At 42.2% G+C, this 16,702-nt stretch overlaps 1 protein-coding gene across 1 annotated transcript; it reads right to left on the bottom strand.

The window, feature by feature from the left end:
- Window positions 1–203: 203 nt before the first annotated feature.
- On the bottom strand, window positions 204–15,340 carry LOC126191475 (translocon-associated protein subunit beta). Its single transcript, XM_049932357.1, has 4 exons — window positions 15,016–15,340; window positions 1,022–1,252; window positions 531–614; window positions 204–400 (listed from the first exon to the last, which is right to left on the bottom strand). The coding sequence occupies exons 1-4, from the start codon at window positions 15,148–15,150 to the stop codon at window positions 272–274; spliced, it is 579 nt and encodes a 192-aa protein (XP_049788314.1). The 5' UTR covers window positions 15,151–15,340; the 3' UTR covers window positions 204–271.
- Between the last annotated feature and the right edge of the window lie 1,362 nt (window positions 15,341–16,702).

Raw genomic sequence — 16,702 nt, 5'->3', positions numbered from 1 at the left:
TCTTTCAAGCTTTGTTAGAACTGGGGGCAGTGAGTATGGTGTCAATAGAGGGTCCAAATCTAAAGTATTTGTTGGTCCAGGATCTATCTTTGGAGACTTTCTTAGGATGTTACCGATAAACTTCAATAGGAGTTACACTGGAAAGATATAATTCAATGCTGTTACTGTAAATACATAGGTTTTCCTTTCAAAAAAATAAAACATTTTCAGTCTTATAAATTAATTTTATTATCAAAATTCTGTTTGACTGCAGACAACGGTGATTGAACAGTTACTCCTTCACTCCTTTCTCCTTCTTTGTCTTGGTCAGCTTCTCATATTTTGACTTACTCGAGTACCACAGAAGGAAAGGAATAGCCAGTGATGGCATGGTCATAACGGCAAATGCTCCCCAGTCCAACTGCAACAACAAAGGCAGTTCTCAAATTTATATTTGTGCGAGAGAGAGAGAGAGAGAGAGAGAGAGAGAGAGAGAGAGAGAGAAGTCAATTCAACCAGTATTTTAGTTAGTAAATATTATGAACACTTACAACATGGGGTGAGAACTTCTTATCATAATCCTTGAAGGGGATTATCAGTCCCTCACCAGGTTCACTTGTTGCAGCAACCTGCAACTGTTAATGTAAATTAATTAATGACAGATCACCAATTAATACTACAGATATGACAGTTTCAACAACAGTTACAACAGATAAGTTCAGAATGCCAAACATGCAATATCATTTCTTATTTGTTTATACAAGAAATTACAACAAAGCATTTAACATTGCAATCGATGCCTCTTAAAACATGCATGAACAAATTAGAATTCTCAACTATATTGCATTTACGAAAAGCAACCAATGAATTCAATCAAAAAACTCAGCAAACCAAATTTTTTACCAACAATCTGAACAATTTCTAACACAATTAACTGTTATAGTAGCTGAGCCTGACTCAGTAACTGAGTTTACCAGTTCAGGATGGAACACTGTAACTAAAAATTACTGGGTGGTACAAAATGAAAGTGCAATCTGCTTACTTCTGAGATGTCTTCCGATGGCAAGTAATTAACTTCAGCAGCTGTAAAATTGAAGTATCCAAATTTCTTTGGTCTCACAACCACAACATGTGACACATTAGTGCCTGGTGCAATTCTGTCCAGCTTGATACTCAGCTGACCACCAACGACAGCAAAAGAGTCTGGATGAAAGCTATTGTCAGTCAGCTGGATGCCCAGTGCTGCACTTGTACCAACATTGTACAAGGTGTACTGCAAAAATATGTAAATTATTTTAACAGCATGAACAGCATGCACAAACACAAATGAATAAGAACACCACAAAAATTAATCTTTAACTATCATGTAACTGTATCGAGCATGACACTGCTGTTATGCCCTAACACCCCTTCCCTGTGGTGGGGTGGGGTGAGAGGTATGTGACATATATTGGAGATCTAGATCACAAGGAATAAGGTATTTTGGTTGCAAGTTGGTGAAAACAAATTTACTATGACAAATTTTCTTTGTTGCGGACTCCATAGTGATATTCACATACCAAATGAAAACCTCTGTTTTCCCCACCTTGGTCTAATATTCAGATTTTTAGCGTTTTATGGTGTCTATAATGACAACATTCCTACACAAAACCATCATATTGCCACAGGAGCCAGGTACAATGACAATGCCACTAAAGTGGAGTTTTCCAAAATTCTTTCACTAAAGAAGATGGAGTAAATTTTCCAGGATTTGAATTAGAAACAACTGCCAACATCAGTATCTTAGTCAATATCATTGGTATAATGAAGCAACTTGAATCACTTAATAAAAACAACTCTTCTAGTCCAGATTGAATACTAACTAGGTTCCTTTCAAAGTGTGCTGACAGAAGGGCAGTTTGAAAAGTTTGCGCAATCACCACCAGATTTCAGCACTAGCACAACACGCTTCCAGTGTAATAATAGGCCGTCCTTTACAAGTAAACATGTGACATCTGTGCTTCAGGTAGATATCTGCGATGCACACGTCTGTTGCTCCTGTGTAGTGATTAATGAAGACGGGAAAAAACTGAGATTTGAGCAGTGATTAAGTACCATACTTCGTATAGAAAGTTATGAAAGGACGTTCATGCCAATTTTCAGAACACACAGGAGAAGTCTGCTCCTTCATGGTCAACTGCTGCCAAGAGGGCAAACGACTTTAAACTTGAGATGCAGAAATAATTGCAAAAGTGCACAAAATGGTCATTGAGGATTGTCGACAAAGTGTGAGAAATTGCTGAAGCTGTAAGGATGTCATCAGAATGGGTATATCATATTGGAATTGGATATGAGAAAAGTACCTGCTATGTGAGCGACACAAATTTTAATGTAGGACCAGAAAGCAGCAGATGGGAAATGTCTAAACAATGTTTGACCCATTTTCAGTGCAATCAACAAGATTTTTTGCATCAGTTTGTGATCCCAGATGAAACTGGGGTCCACTACTACACCCCATAGTCAGACAACATTCACAGCAGTGGAAATGTTGATTCACCACCAGCAAAGAAAGGCAGTATGGTGGGCCAGAAGGGGCTTGGTGCCAACCAGGAAGTGAAATGGATTCTCCTGATAATCTTCCCACTGGTCAAACAATTACAAGGCAATACTAAACTAACCTCCTCGATCAACTACAGAAATAGATATGTGAAGAAACACCCGGTTTGGCAAGGAAGAAAATCACCATCCATCAAGACATCACACACCCAACCACAAATGTCATTGCCATGGCAAAAATACATGAATTAATATACATACAATGTGTTGTCACACACACCCAATTCACTGATTTGGCTCCATGAGACTTCCATCTCTTACCCGAACTAAAAACTTTCCTTGGTAGAGATTATATTCAAATGAATAACTGGCAGTCAAAGTTGATGTTTATTTTGCAGTCACAGAGGAATTTAGTTTTTGAGATGGGATCAACACATTGGAACTTTTGCTGAACTAGTGCATTAGCAAACAGACAGACTACACTAAAGTTTCCATGAGGTAAATTGTTTGTTTCTATTCCAGTCCAACAACCTTTCAAGCTACCTTTGTATAATAACACCACACCTCACAATTGTGTACAACTGCTCACTCAACAAACGATATGTACCAAAAGACAGAAATGTTGCACAGGGCTCATCAATAACCAAGAAAAGAAAGAGTAGTCATCAACTGAACAACAGATGCATGTCACTGATTTTGATGTGCATTAGGATTTTGGAACATATGCTGTGCTCTAACATTATGAGTTACCTCTAAGACAACAATCTATGACACAGCATGGATTCAGAAGCTATTACTGTTCTGAAATACAACTAGCTCTTCATTCTTTTTCTGCTGACTCGGGTTGCCCCTGTTTGTCTGCCTCATTGCACAGATGTATCTGACAAACTGTGTCCCATCTCTTGGATTATCATCCATATTTACAAATTTTAACTAGTCTTCTGGAATCCATCTTTTCCACAAGGTCATTTAAATTTCTTTTTCTTGTCTTCATCCATTTATTTATATCTTTTATTTCATGCTGTTCCCTTATTGATACATTTGCTCTTTTGTCTAACATTGTTACTTCTTGGATCTGTCTTCAACTGCTATTGTCTTAACAGGATGCACCATTGTTTTCTGTATTTTTCTCTCAGTTGTCAAATTTGTTTCTCCGTACAGTATTTTGCAGGCATCTGGTTACTTCTGTCACCATTTTTTACTTCCATGGTTAAATCTTTAGAGTCAGTGATAACAGGCCCTAGATAATTAAAGCTCATCACTTGTTCAACTGACACCATCTACTGCTAATTTATATCTTACAGGTGTTTTTGATATTACCATACGTCTAACAAGATGAGATTTCCATGGTATACAGCTTAGCTGTTTTATTAAATTGGTAAAGCAACCTTTGTAAATTAACCTCACTTGCTATTGGTACATCAGCAGCAGCAGTATCATATATTTATAACTATTTCCCATTTTACAACCCAGTTCCTTTCTTACAGTATCAATATGTGATCCTTTACTAAGCAGAACAGCAGTCCAGGCTTAATGAGTCCTTGTCAAATTCCTCTATCTAGTATAACTTTACTGGTGAATCCACGTGTTTTAATTCTTGTTTGACTACCTTTATATACGACAGTAGGAGCTTAAATAGTGGCAACTATTTATTCACAACCAATGCATATGAGTTACATGTTTGCACCTGTTACTGTCCTTCAAAGTAGTCACCAATGTTGTGTAGAGCTCATTGCCTGCGATGTGGAAGGCATAGTATACAGTTAGCAGAGCCTGTTCTGTTGATGGTGCAAATGGAACAGTCTACTGCCTGTCTAATCTCTGGAACAGTACTCAAGTGAATGCCACGAAGTGGTCCCGTCATCTTTGGAATCAAAACAATGTCACAAGTGTTGCCGCTTCTTTCGCAAAGCAGATCACAGGTGATGCCCCAAAAACAAATAGTAATACTGTGCATTGACAGCAACCCACCCATGATTTTGCACGACAATGCGCAGAACATACAGCACAAGCTGTGGCTGCTCTGTTCGGTCAATGGTACTCTGAAGTACTGTACCATCCACCACACTCCCCAGACTTAAGTCCTTGTGACTTTGATTTGATTCCAAAGATGAAGAAACCACTTCATGGCATTCGCTTCAGAACAGTTCCAGAGATTCGGCAGGCAGTAGACCCCTCCATTCGCACCCTCAACAGAACAGGCTCTGCTAACAGTATACTACGCCTTCCACATCGCTGGCAACGGGTTCTACACAATGCTGGTGACTACTTTGAAGGACAGTAACAGGTGAAAACATGTAACTCTTTTGTATCGGTTGTGAATAAATAGTTGCCACTATTTATGTTACAACTCTTGTATATCTTCCATGATTTTCACCAAAACCATTGGTACTCTCGTCAGTTTTTTCTATCCTATCAAAAGCTTTTGCCAAGCCAATGTAACAGCGATAGGCTGTTATTAAATTCTATAGACTTCTCTACATCTGTCAAAGTGAAAGCAAAGCATCTACTGTGCTCCAGTTTTTTCACAAATTCTTGCTACTGCTCTGCTATTTCTATATCATTCTGCAATCTATCTCTAATTACTGATAACAGTTTTAAGGTGGTTTGGTTTTGTTTTGTTTTAGGGCGCAAAAAAGAACTGGGGTCATACGCGGCCAAGTCGAAACTATAGAACACGAAGACAAAGAGGAGTTAAAAAATGACTATAGGTCAGTCCCAATTGACATAATAGAAGACATCTAAAAACAAGCATGTAGAAAATGGGCTAAAAAGGCACCATACAGTAACAGAGGTCCAAAACTAAAAATTAAATGGCCTTCGCCATATTGCTTTGGCCTGCGTGTCATTTGCAAAAACGGCCAATAAATCAGATGGCAAACCTAAGAGGGAACAAACGGTTAAAAAAATGGGCATTCCATCAGGAAGTGGCGGACAGTTAAAACTTAAGCACAATGTGTACAAAGTGATGGGGTAGCACCACTTAGCAATGGCTAAAAGGGCAGAGCGCAATACACAGCCTGGTAATATGACCTCTGGGTGGGAGGGCTGAGAGGTGGTCATCCAAGCTGCTGGGAGATGCTTAATAAGCTGGAGCTTATTCCCGTGAAGGGAGGACCATTGGCGATGCCAAAGGGACACCACCGTCTGACAGACAGCAACATAGATCGGAGGGAATATAGGCACTCGCGGGCTGAGGTACGAGGACTGCAGCCTTAGCAGCAGCCTCATTTCCTGGCAGACCGACATGACCAGGTACCCACAGAAACATCACACTGGCTCCACCAAGAGTGAGCAAGTGACAGTTTTCCTGGACCCACTGCAATAAGGGACGAGAGGTGTACAGCGCACACAGACTTTGAAGGGTGCTGAGCGAGTCCGAGCAGAGGACGCAATTGAAAATGTTTCGCCAGATGTACTCTGTGGCCTCATACATGGCAAAGAGCTCGGCTGTAAATACTGTATGGTGCTGGAAGCCGACATCGAAGGATACAGTTGCCAATGACGAACGCACAACCAACCCCACAGTCAGTCCGAGAGCCATCAATGTATACAAAGGGACTATCATGAAGGTCCATGTGTGAAGGTCATGAAAATGAAGGTGGTAGACTTAGGCTGGAGTAGTGTCCTCAGAAAGTGAATGAAGGCCAAGGTTAAGAAGCCAAGGTGGTGAAGGGTTCATACCCACCAGGGAAGTTGCAGGTAGTGTGAAGATAAGCCGCCATAGCAACAGAGAAGAGGGACACACCCCATACTGACGATCAAAGGAATCACCAACGAAGACACAGGATGGGTGGCAAAATATGCATACCTACTGAGGAGAAAGTCACGGCAGTAGGACAGTGGTGGCTCAGCAGCTTCAGCATACAGACTCTCAACCAGGATAGTGTAAAAGGCGCCCTTGACCCAATGGATGCCATGATGGTGGATAGTGTTCAGACAGCGTAGGAGGGATGGGCATGCAGAAGCATAAACAAAGCACACAGTCAAGTTTCGAACGGACAAGGGACCAGTACAAACTAAAGAGAGTGGTTCAATCAGCACCCCAGAAAGTACAATTGAGAACACTGAGGAACTGTGTACAGCGGGCTGCCAGTTAAGACACATGGGAAGACCAAGAGTGTTTCCTATTCAGCATGAGCCCCAGAACTTTTGTACTTTCAACGAATAGAAGGGAAAGAGGCCCAAAATGTAAAGTTGGTGGGAGAAACCACTTGGGTCGCCAGAAATTCATACGAACAGTTTTGTCAGTGGAAAATTGAAAGCCATTGTTGATGCTCCAGCAGTAAAGACGATCAAGACATCACTGAAGATGTCGCTCAGTGAGACAGGTCCGTGGAGAACTGCAATAGATGGCAAAATCATCAACAAAGAGGGAGCTGGAGATGCCAGCAGGAGACAGGCCATTATAGGGTTAATGGCGATAGCAAAGAGGACGACACTCAGGATGGACCCATGAGGCACACCGTTTTCCTGGATAAAGGTGTCCGACAAGGTAGTACCCACACGCAACTTGTAAACTCTGCCTTTTAAAAATGCCCGAAGGAAACGAGGCAAGTGGCCACGGAAGCCCCACTTGTAAAGAGTATGGAGGATACCAGTTCTCCAGCAGGTGTTGTATGCCTTCTCCAAACTGAAAAACATGGCCACAGTCTGGGGTTTCTGCAAAAGACCATTCATGACATGGGTGGACAAAGTAACGAGATGGTCAACTACAGAATGTCAGTAAATTGCGAGACTCGAGCCACCATACCAGCCGGGCATGAATCATATGTTTCACCACCTTGCAAACAGCTGGTAAGAGAGAGAGGGTGGTAGCTAGCAGGAAGGTTTTTGTCCTTACCAGGCTTAGATGTGGGTATGACAGTGGCTTTATGCCAGCGGCCAAGAAATGTGCCCTCTGTCCAGATGCAGTTATATGTGGTAAGCAGGAAGTGCTTACCCGCAAGAGAAAGGTGCTGCAACATCTGTATGCGGATGGTGTCTGACCCTGGGGTGGAGGATCGAGATGAACTGAAAGCATTATCTAGCTCCCTCATAGTCAAGGCGGCATTGTAGCACTCAATTCCGAGAAGACAAGGGTGTTGCCTGTGCCTCCTCCACTCACTTCCGATGGAGGAAGGCAGGGTGATAGAGGAAAGAGCTCGAAACTTCTGCAAAATGGTGGCCCAAGATGTTGGAGCAACAATAGGGTCCACAATAACATCGTCTGCAACTGTCAGGCAGGAAGTTGGGGAATGGAACTTGGTCCCAGAGAGCTGTTGGAGGTTGGCCCACACGACAGAGGAAGGGGTGGAACTGTTAAAAGAATGAGTGAATGAAACCCAGCTAGCTCTTTTATTACACCGAAGAACGTGACAACATGCTGCACTCACCTGTTTATAATGAGTGCAGTTTGCCCTCATAGGATGATGGTTAAAAATGCGGAAAGCACGTCTCCATGCACGAATTGTGTCACGGCTTGCCTCAGTCCACCTAGTAAAGAGGAAGTGCAAGGAATGGAACATTCTGCAGCAGTAAGGATAACATTTGTGAGGCACTCCACCTGGCCATCACAACTGGGGAAATCTTGTTCTTCGAAGGTTGCCAGGAAGGAGTAAAGCTGCCAGTCAGCCTTAGTAAGCTGCCATCTGGGCGAGCACGCGGATGGGGTGGGAGTCAGCAAACGGATAGCACACGGGAAATGGTCGCTTGAGTAGCTGTCAGAAAGAATGGATTACTTAATACGATGGGCAAGCTGGGCTGTGCAAATGGATAGGTCCAAATGGGAATAAGTGTGTGAGGAGTCAGAAAGGAAAGTTGGTGCTCCAGTGTTATGGCAGAAGAGATTAAGTTGGTTGTCAGCCAAGAGGGCACCTCTCTGACAGGTCCTGGGAGAACTCCAAAGGGGATGATGCACATGAAAGTCACTGAGTAACAAAAATGGGGGAGGTGACATCGTATGACGGAGGGACACAAATGATACAGAGGGAAAAAGTCAGGTGGGGAAGAAAAAGCCAAACTGCAACAGCTTGAAGATGGGTAGTCAGGGAGATTGGTTTACTATGAATCATTCCACAAGAGCAGCATGACACTCCCCATAAGATGGGATGTTGACCTCAGGGGGACGGTCAAAACGAATCGGTAAGTAATGTGAAAGCTCAACACAGTCTTGAGCGTGCAATTTTGTTTCCTGGAGGCAGAGTACAAGGGGATGCTGTGATGCTAAGAGCAGCCGTAAACAACGTCTAAGAGGATCTTTGAGTTTCCGAAGGAGAAGATCATTTGCCCTTTATCGACTTCGTCGAGCCATTCCAGTTAGAGGAAGACTCTGTTGTTTGGCTGGAGGGACGGAGGAAGTCTACACGGGAGTACTCCTCCTGTCCTTTCCGACATACCGGTTGTGTAGCTGGTGGTTTCGCCCCTTGAGGCGAGAGTGACAGTTTATTGCACAGCTGGGCAGGGGGATGGCAATGCTACCTTGACACTGGGCGATTTCACAACCTCACAGCTGAATTTGAGGTCGCATGTCTGCGAGGCCATGTCTTTCATGGAGCGAGGGGTAGCAAGAACAGAACTATCCAGTAACTTGCACGCGACTGGGCAAGGCACTCTTTCCTTTATCTGGATCTCTTGGACAGCCCGCTCATCAAGATACATGGGACAATCCTGAGAGGCGGCGGCATGGCCGCCATTGCAGCTGACACAGTGGGGAGGAGGAGGCTGACACATCCCTACCACAGGTTACAGATTTTCCTGGGTGTCAACAAGATGTTCTAGTGTGGTTGAAATGAAGACAGTGGTAGCAGCACATCGGGTTCACAATGTACGCCCAGACTGTGATAAATTCATAGCCTGCTTTGATCTTGGACGGCAGCACCATTCTATCAAAGGTGAGCAGAAGAGTGTGGGTGGGAACTAAGGAGGAATCTACCTTTTTCATTACATGATGGGCGGCAATGACACCTTGATCAGAGAGGTAAGATTAGATTTCAGGCTCGGTTAGACCGTGGAGCAGCCTGGTGTAAATTACACCACGGAAAGAATTCAAAGTTCTACAGGCCTCGACACAAACAGGGTAGCCTTGGAGAAGCGAGGCAGCAAGCAGTTTTTGTATTTGAGAATCAGAAGTAGTATTCAAAAGCAAAGTGCCATTCCGTAAACGAGAGCAGGATTTCATAGGGCAGACAACTGCACCAAACCCCTCTGAATAATAAACGGATTTACCATGGCGAAGAACTGACCGTCTTCAGTACGCGAGACCACGAGGAACCATGGTGCAGTGGGAAGGATCTTTGAATCATTAGCCTCTTTACGCTTACATTTTGTAGACGTTTATTGTAAAGATGATTGACTCATTGCGAGGAAATCCCCCATGATTGCCAGTGTGTCCGACGGCGTGCTCCTTCCCCAACTGGGGGGCCCCTTCAGAAGAGGGCACACCTGCCTTAGGCGATTGTTCACACCTCCCAAACACCTGACAGAGACCAATCGACAATTTGGGAAGGTTACAGCTCAGGCAATCACCCTTCCCTGGGCCTGGCCTGTACCAGGGGGTACCTGTAAACCCAACCCGGGGATGGGAATTACATGTTACCCAGTCCCCTGTTATGCATCAGACGCGTAGGTTGGCCTTTAGGAGTGCACAGGGAGGGAGAAGAAAAAGAGGAACATCAAATGTCGATGCGAACGAGAGGAGAAGAGAAACAAAGAAAGGAAACGGGACAAAAAACAATGGTGAGACTGTTCTTAAGTAAGCAACAGACAATGCAGAACACTCCTAATAACACCCCAGACATGTTACCCAAGGGAGGGGAAAAGAATAGCAAGAGGATAGACATGCAGCATGAAAGGGAAAAAATGCTGCAAAGGCTGTGGCCCCATGGTAGCCAAGCATGAACCCGCCAAAGAGTGGCGAGCCCCATGGGGGGTTTTAAACTGGTATCAAGGAGATCTTTATTTCACTTTAAGTAATGTGCCGTTATTTATGGATTTCCAGAACACTTGACAGTGCTCCTCACAAGTGGCTTCTAATCAAATTGCATGCCAATGGATCATCATCTCAATTGTGTGACTGGATTTGTGATTCCCTATCAGAAAGGTCACAGTTTGCAGTAACTGGCAGAAAGTCTTCAAGTATAAGTTGTTTCCCAAGGAATGGTATAGGCCCTTTGCTGCTTCTAATCTATGTAAATTATTCAGGAAGCAGTTTGAGCAGCCCTCCCAGATTGTTTGCTGATGATGCTGTCATTTAGCATCTAGTACAGTCATCAGAAGGTCAAAACCAATTGCAAAATGATTTGGACAAGATATCTTTATGGGGGTCAACAGAAACATCCGATCTCATGCGTCGGCTTTGACCCGTGACGTAAGGGTGTTGTGGTGTGTGACGTCATTACGGCGCGGAGTTTGGCTTGTGAGTGTGGCGTGTTTGTAGATGTTGCCTCGCTGACGTTACCTTAGTAGGAGTTTTAGGGCCTGTAATATATAGTTTACCTTTTTACTGTACTTTTTATTTTAACGTCGTCTATGAGGCTTTTATCAGTTTGCCATTAGATTGTTCAATCTTTATGATCTATGTGTTTTGTCGCTACTCGTTATGTCTAATGAATCAGTATTGTTTTTTTTCTTTTTTTTATTTGTTTCTTTTTTTTATCTTTTGATTGACCTACACATTGATCTGTAGCGTAGCCCTGAATACGAGGTTAGGTTGGGAGTTTTTTTTTTGCGGGGGGGGGGGGGGGGGGGGGGGGGGGGGGGCATCCCCCCCCCTGCCTGGCCTTGAGTACCACTTGTTTATTATTATCTTTGCTATCAATGTTAGCAGATTGTTCTTGTGAAACCTTTGTGTGTGTTGTTTTTCTGTGTGTTTTCGTGTTTGTGATACGTATGCAACGTTTTTATATCCGCCATATTGGAATTGTCGTTTATGGTCGTTTCTGCCATATTTGTGACGTCGTGGGTCAAAGCCAACGGGTTAGATTGGACGCTTCCGTATTTCCCTTTATGGTGTGAAAAGTAAAAATTGACTCTAAAATAATAAAAATTGTTAAGTCATTCACATGAGTGTGAAATTAAATCTGTTAAATTTTGGTTACATGATAAATCACACAAACCTACAGGCTGTCAATTCAACTAAATACCCAAGAATTAAAATTATGAATGAACTTTGAACAATTAGGAAGACTATCTTGTGGGAAAGATGAACCACAGACTGGGTTTTATTGGCAGAACACTTAGACAGTCACCGATGGATTTTGGGGGAGGGGAGGAGTAGCAAACAGTGACGCTATTGGTGCCATGATTCAAAGTGTCACAAACTAAAGAGGAATAACACCAACAGCATAGCCCAGTCAATGGGAAAGGAAAACATGCAAACAATCAGGCAGAAGGAACATCATGGCAGAGAAAAAACATAGAAGGGGGGGGGGGGGCGGAGACACGAGTGCAGGGGGCACCCAGAGACACTCAGAACAGGTCACTGACACTGCTGCCAACGAATCCTGATACCCGCATCACATGATCACAACACAATGGGAACAACACTAAGGGAAGAAGATGCAAGAAAAGGGGAAACAAAATGGTATAAAAGTCCAGACAAAACATACAGAAAAAGTAGGGGAAACCTGGCCAATGCGGTGGTAAATACTGAGGCGCTGAAGAAATGGGTTGTGGATGGAATTGAGGCCAAGGGCTGAAATATGAGAAGAGGAAATGGCCAGAAGTAGTTTCCATTCAGTGAAAGGTTCACTGTAGGATTCCATTTCACAAGAGATGAAACGTAACTGGGAAGCCTCACTCAGTTGTTTCCAGAGGAGGACAGTAGCCACATAGTCGTGACTGTTATAGAAGAACAGAAATTAGTTTCAGCGAGTTAAGAATTAAGTTTCCGTTGTGTTTACGTTATTGCGCTGTCGTCTGATGTTATTAGTTTGCTGTACATCGCACAGCAAGTCGTTTAATTCAATTTGTCATTTCTTTTGTTAGGTAAGTTTAATATAGTGCGTCTGCGGGGGACAGGATATTGTCTGTCATTAAGTTTCTGCAACTTTTTGGGTTTGTGGCTGAGAGAGTGAAATGCAGTGCATGCAAGCAGAATACGCGAGTTGTGTGTGTGGCTGATCTAGTGTGTACCGCCGGAACTTTTTTGTGGTAAGTAGCCATTTTTTGGGTCTATTGTTCGCGCTTTGTGATGTTCGGTGGGGTGTTGTTGGGTCGGTGTTATTTATTGCATGTGTTTGGTATAGTGAGCTGCTGTTGACTTACATATGTCAAGCAAAGTGTCCGATTCAAATTTTTGTTGTTTTAGGTGTTGGTTTTGTGGTATCTATAGTTGTGGTGTAATTATAATTTTTGGAGTAGTTGGTTTTTATTTTGTGGTATCGACAATTGCAGTTGAGCTATGTAGGTGAAGGGAAGTGATCAATTGCTGTCGATATTGTACGTGTAGCAGAATTTTCTGGTGTTTTATGTAATGTTTCATGTGGTTTGGAATCATGGTGTGTGTCTGTACATGTTTATATTTAGTTTGTCCCCACCCAAAAACCCCCAATTTCCCGCACTGGTCCCGTTAGTTTGATCACATTTTTGAAGAGGGAGATGTGTTTGTTGTCTTGCTTATGTAATGACGTCATACGTGCCATATTGGAGACATTGACAATGATTGTTTCCGCCATATTGGTGACGTCTGCCTCAAAGCAGACAGGTGGAATTGGACGCTTCTGTAATCCTCACTTTGTAAATAATTTTCTCATCTTTTGCATTAATGTCAGGGACTGTCATTTGTTAAACCTATGTAACTTCATTTAAGGGTATGACAAACCAATGTATACTCTGAATTGTCAAAATTACCTGTAATACACCACTCATGTCCGAGTGTCTGTATGGGCACTTTTTGGAAGCAAATTAATGAAACAATTAAAAAAGGAGCTATCCATATGAAAGGATGGTTCTTGAAGATTTCAGTGACACACCAAAACCAACTACCAGAGTCTTCACACAGCTGAATGTAATCATCTGTTAAGGGAAAGTGTACATTCTAATAATGTAAAAGATGAATCTTGAATCTAACACATTCACCACTGAAATCTGAAGTACTATATGTTGCTGAACACCACCATACTACATTGTCAGACCTATGAGAGGTAGCTCTCATGATAAAACTCGTGTACACCAGAGCAATTATGCTGATATGCCATTTAGGCTGTTGTGGTGTAACTTCCTATGGCATCTAAAGTCATTCCAAGAAAGGTGTGAGGCATTGTGATACAGACAGCTGCCACATGTTAAGCAATACATATAAAATTATAGTACTCCCAATGATAAAACTTTAAAATGGAAAAAAATTAACTTTCCGACAAGCACGAATTCTGGGATCATCATCTAAACTCCAACTCCACTTTTTCTCCTCGTGGCACCCTAAAACCCAGAGTTCAAGGCAGTAAGGTGGACGCAGTATTTTTTGAGTAACAGACTGTTTTACTCAACAGCACACCAACATTAACAGAATACACAAATTTATGAGGTATCAAATGAAATTTGTGGCTAATAATTAGTTGGTATGGAGGAATCAGCACATTATCTTTGAGATTTCACAGACGTAGAACTAACTTCAGGTTTGGCACAGAGAAATTTGTTGGGATACGTTCTGTTTATACTGTATAATAAACTTGGGATTTAACAATTTATTGGAAAATGAAATGATCATCACAGGGAGTGTAGACACACTAAATGAGAGCAACTGTTTACCACTTAACCATCCCTAACATTGAAATAGTGTATTTCAAACAGTTTTCTGACATGGTGGCAGAGCTACAGTTATGGTGTCAGCCAAAATTATGTCTTGAATAACACAATACTTATGAGGTAAACATGACGCAATTACTTATGAATAAATAACCTTCAGCAACTGCTACATAAGCTTCAAATCACAGCTTACAATGTTTCATAGTAGTCATACATATGCCACAGTTATCAGTTGTGTGCCTCATTGATAGGAAACATTCTAAAAACTTCGATTCGCTATTATTTAGTCTTTGACATCTCCCAGCAGGCAGTTTATTCAGTATGCTTGAATGTCAGTAATGAACACTGCATCACAGCCTTTCATATTCCACAGATTTTACGAAGTAGACTCTTCAGGAAAGTGGACTGAGGAAAGGTGTATAACAAGAAAGCTAAAACAAACAACTCTCTGTACTTAAAATCAATGAGAGCTAAATTTCTTAATATTATTTATGCTCAGCCTGCAATTACGACATTACTTTTTAAAACACTGGCCAATTTCTCAGGTTATAAATACTGTTATAGCCTGTACAGTATGTTCAGAGAATACGAATTACTGTCTCCTCTCAACGAAGGGTGATGCTAATACGAAAAATTTAGTTCGCAATTTTACACAGACTTTACTAAGCAACACGAAACAAATCCGTAACAGTAAAGGCCGATTCAGTTATCAGATTTCACAAACTCCTTTAGCGATGTGCGTAGACGTGAAGCAATACAGTTTCGCAATATAATTACCTTGACTACGATATCCATGTCTTCTACCAAATACTTATTAAGAATCTGCTTTGATATGAGTAATCGTGCTCCCGTTTCTTCCTCATCATTGCAGACAACTGCTGTTAAAATCGATAATAATATCACAAATCTCATTTTAAAGTCAACTGTGATCTAAGGTCTCAATCAAATGTAACTATTCTTCTTGTCTCCAGCTCACAACGCAACTTGCACTCGCACAAACTACACCCATACACACACAATCAACAGTCACATGCAGCCTACTACCATTCACATCTGTTGACCACGCTTTCAGTTCATTGGCCACGTGTGATGACGTCTACGAAAGTACTTACGTGGTCGCAGCCGACTTTACTCCACTGCGACTTGGTGCTTGCATACTTTGGTGTCGTAGTAAACTCTGCTTTCACAAAAATATAACAACTTTTTCTTTTAACATTGAAAACGTAATCCAGCGCATTGCAAATTTTATAGTGGCGTAGTTTCGTGGCTACAATTAAAAATTGTGGAAAAAAGTGTAGAATTTGTGATAGAAGATCGATGTCTCATTTGTAGTGTTTACATGTAAAGGGCTGAAGGGGATGTTCTATAGCCCAGTTAAATACGGCTCCTGGAAAACAGATGCTACAGTTTCTGATTCTGTCAGCACAATCGCTATTTCTCTTCAGTTACACGAGGTGGAAACAGCTTCGGCCTAATATTTCTCTTTATCCTTCACTGCTCAAAAATCCACTCCGTCCATACTAGCCGAATATTCTTAAAAACAAAACAAACCTGATACCCCAAGCACATTTTAAAACCGGTTGCGTTTACATGGGAGAGAAAATCGATGGCGGAATTGGAAAACCGTCAACCAGAAGCGGATTTCCAGAGCCAATTTTGAAGTGTTTACATCACTACGTTTACATGCGACATATCTTCCGAAAGACGAAAACCGAATTTCGAAGACCTTTTTCACTGTCGTGTTTACATTTTAAGATCTGAAGTGAATTTACTAGCCCAGTTATAAGTACGGCGCCTGGAAAACAGCTGTTACAGTTTTTTATTTAGTGAGCACAATCGCTATTTCTCTTCAATTAGAGAGGCGTAACCAGTTTCAGTCTGATACACTGGTGTCCAAAATTAAATCAACAAACCACTATTTCCCCGTTTGTGTCTAATTCACAATGTAATTAAACAAAATGTCAACAGATGTCCGCACAACCATGTTCTCCACAGAAGATGACATTCTGGTCAATGGACAACCACGTCAACAATGATGTCAGGGTACCTAACAAACGGAGTAGCGTTTGCCAGGTAGTCCCACATCCACAAACGCTGTGTGTACAACTACAGACGGAGCAGTATGGTACAAAGAAGACGCCCAGAAGACTCTGTGGTGCACGGCCATAAGAAGGATGGAACCAGGACAGTCACAAACTATGTGACCTGAAGGTTTAATGTGAATAATTCTGATTTTTCTCGGATGTAGCGACAATTTATACAGACTGAAGCAGTATCCCGCAGGCCAGTGCAGGGCCGACCATGTGTGACACGAAAAAGAAAGGACCATTATTTGGCCATAAGGGCACAATGGTACCGCCTTAGTGCTTCATGTCAACTGGCATCTGACCTTGCAGCATCCACTGGACGTGTTATGTCGAGACAAATGGTGTACAGAAGGCTTCGGCAGAGTAGCCTTTATTGT

Source organism: Schistocerca cancellata, chromosome 6 (assembly GCF_023864275.1).
Source record: "Schistocerca cancellata isolate TAMUIC-IGC-003103 chromosome 6, iqSchCanc2.1, whole genome shotgun sequence".
Classification (NCBI taxonomy): domain Eukaryota; kingdom Metazoa; phylum Arthropoda; class Insecta; order Orthoptera; family Acrididae; genus Schistocerca; species Schistocerca cancellata.
This window is presented reverse-complemented; position numbering and strand designations above follow the sequence as displayed.

Coding starts and splice junctions, on each gene's coding strand:
- LOC126191475 (XM_049932357.1), bottom strand. CDS start 15,150: ATGAGATTTGTGATATTATTATCGATTTTAACAGCAGTTGTCTGCAAT. Junction 1,253..15,015: donor ACATGGATATCGTAGTCAAG/GTAATTATATTG, acceptor ATATTTTTGCAG/TACACCTTGTACAATGTTGG. Junction 615..1,021: donor CATCGGAAGACATCTCAGAA/GTAAGCAGATTG, acceptor TTACATTAACAG/TTGCAGGTTGCTGCAACAAG.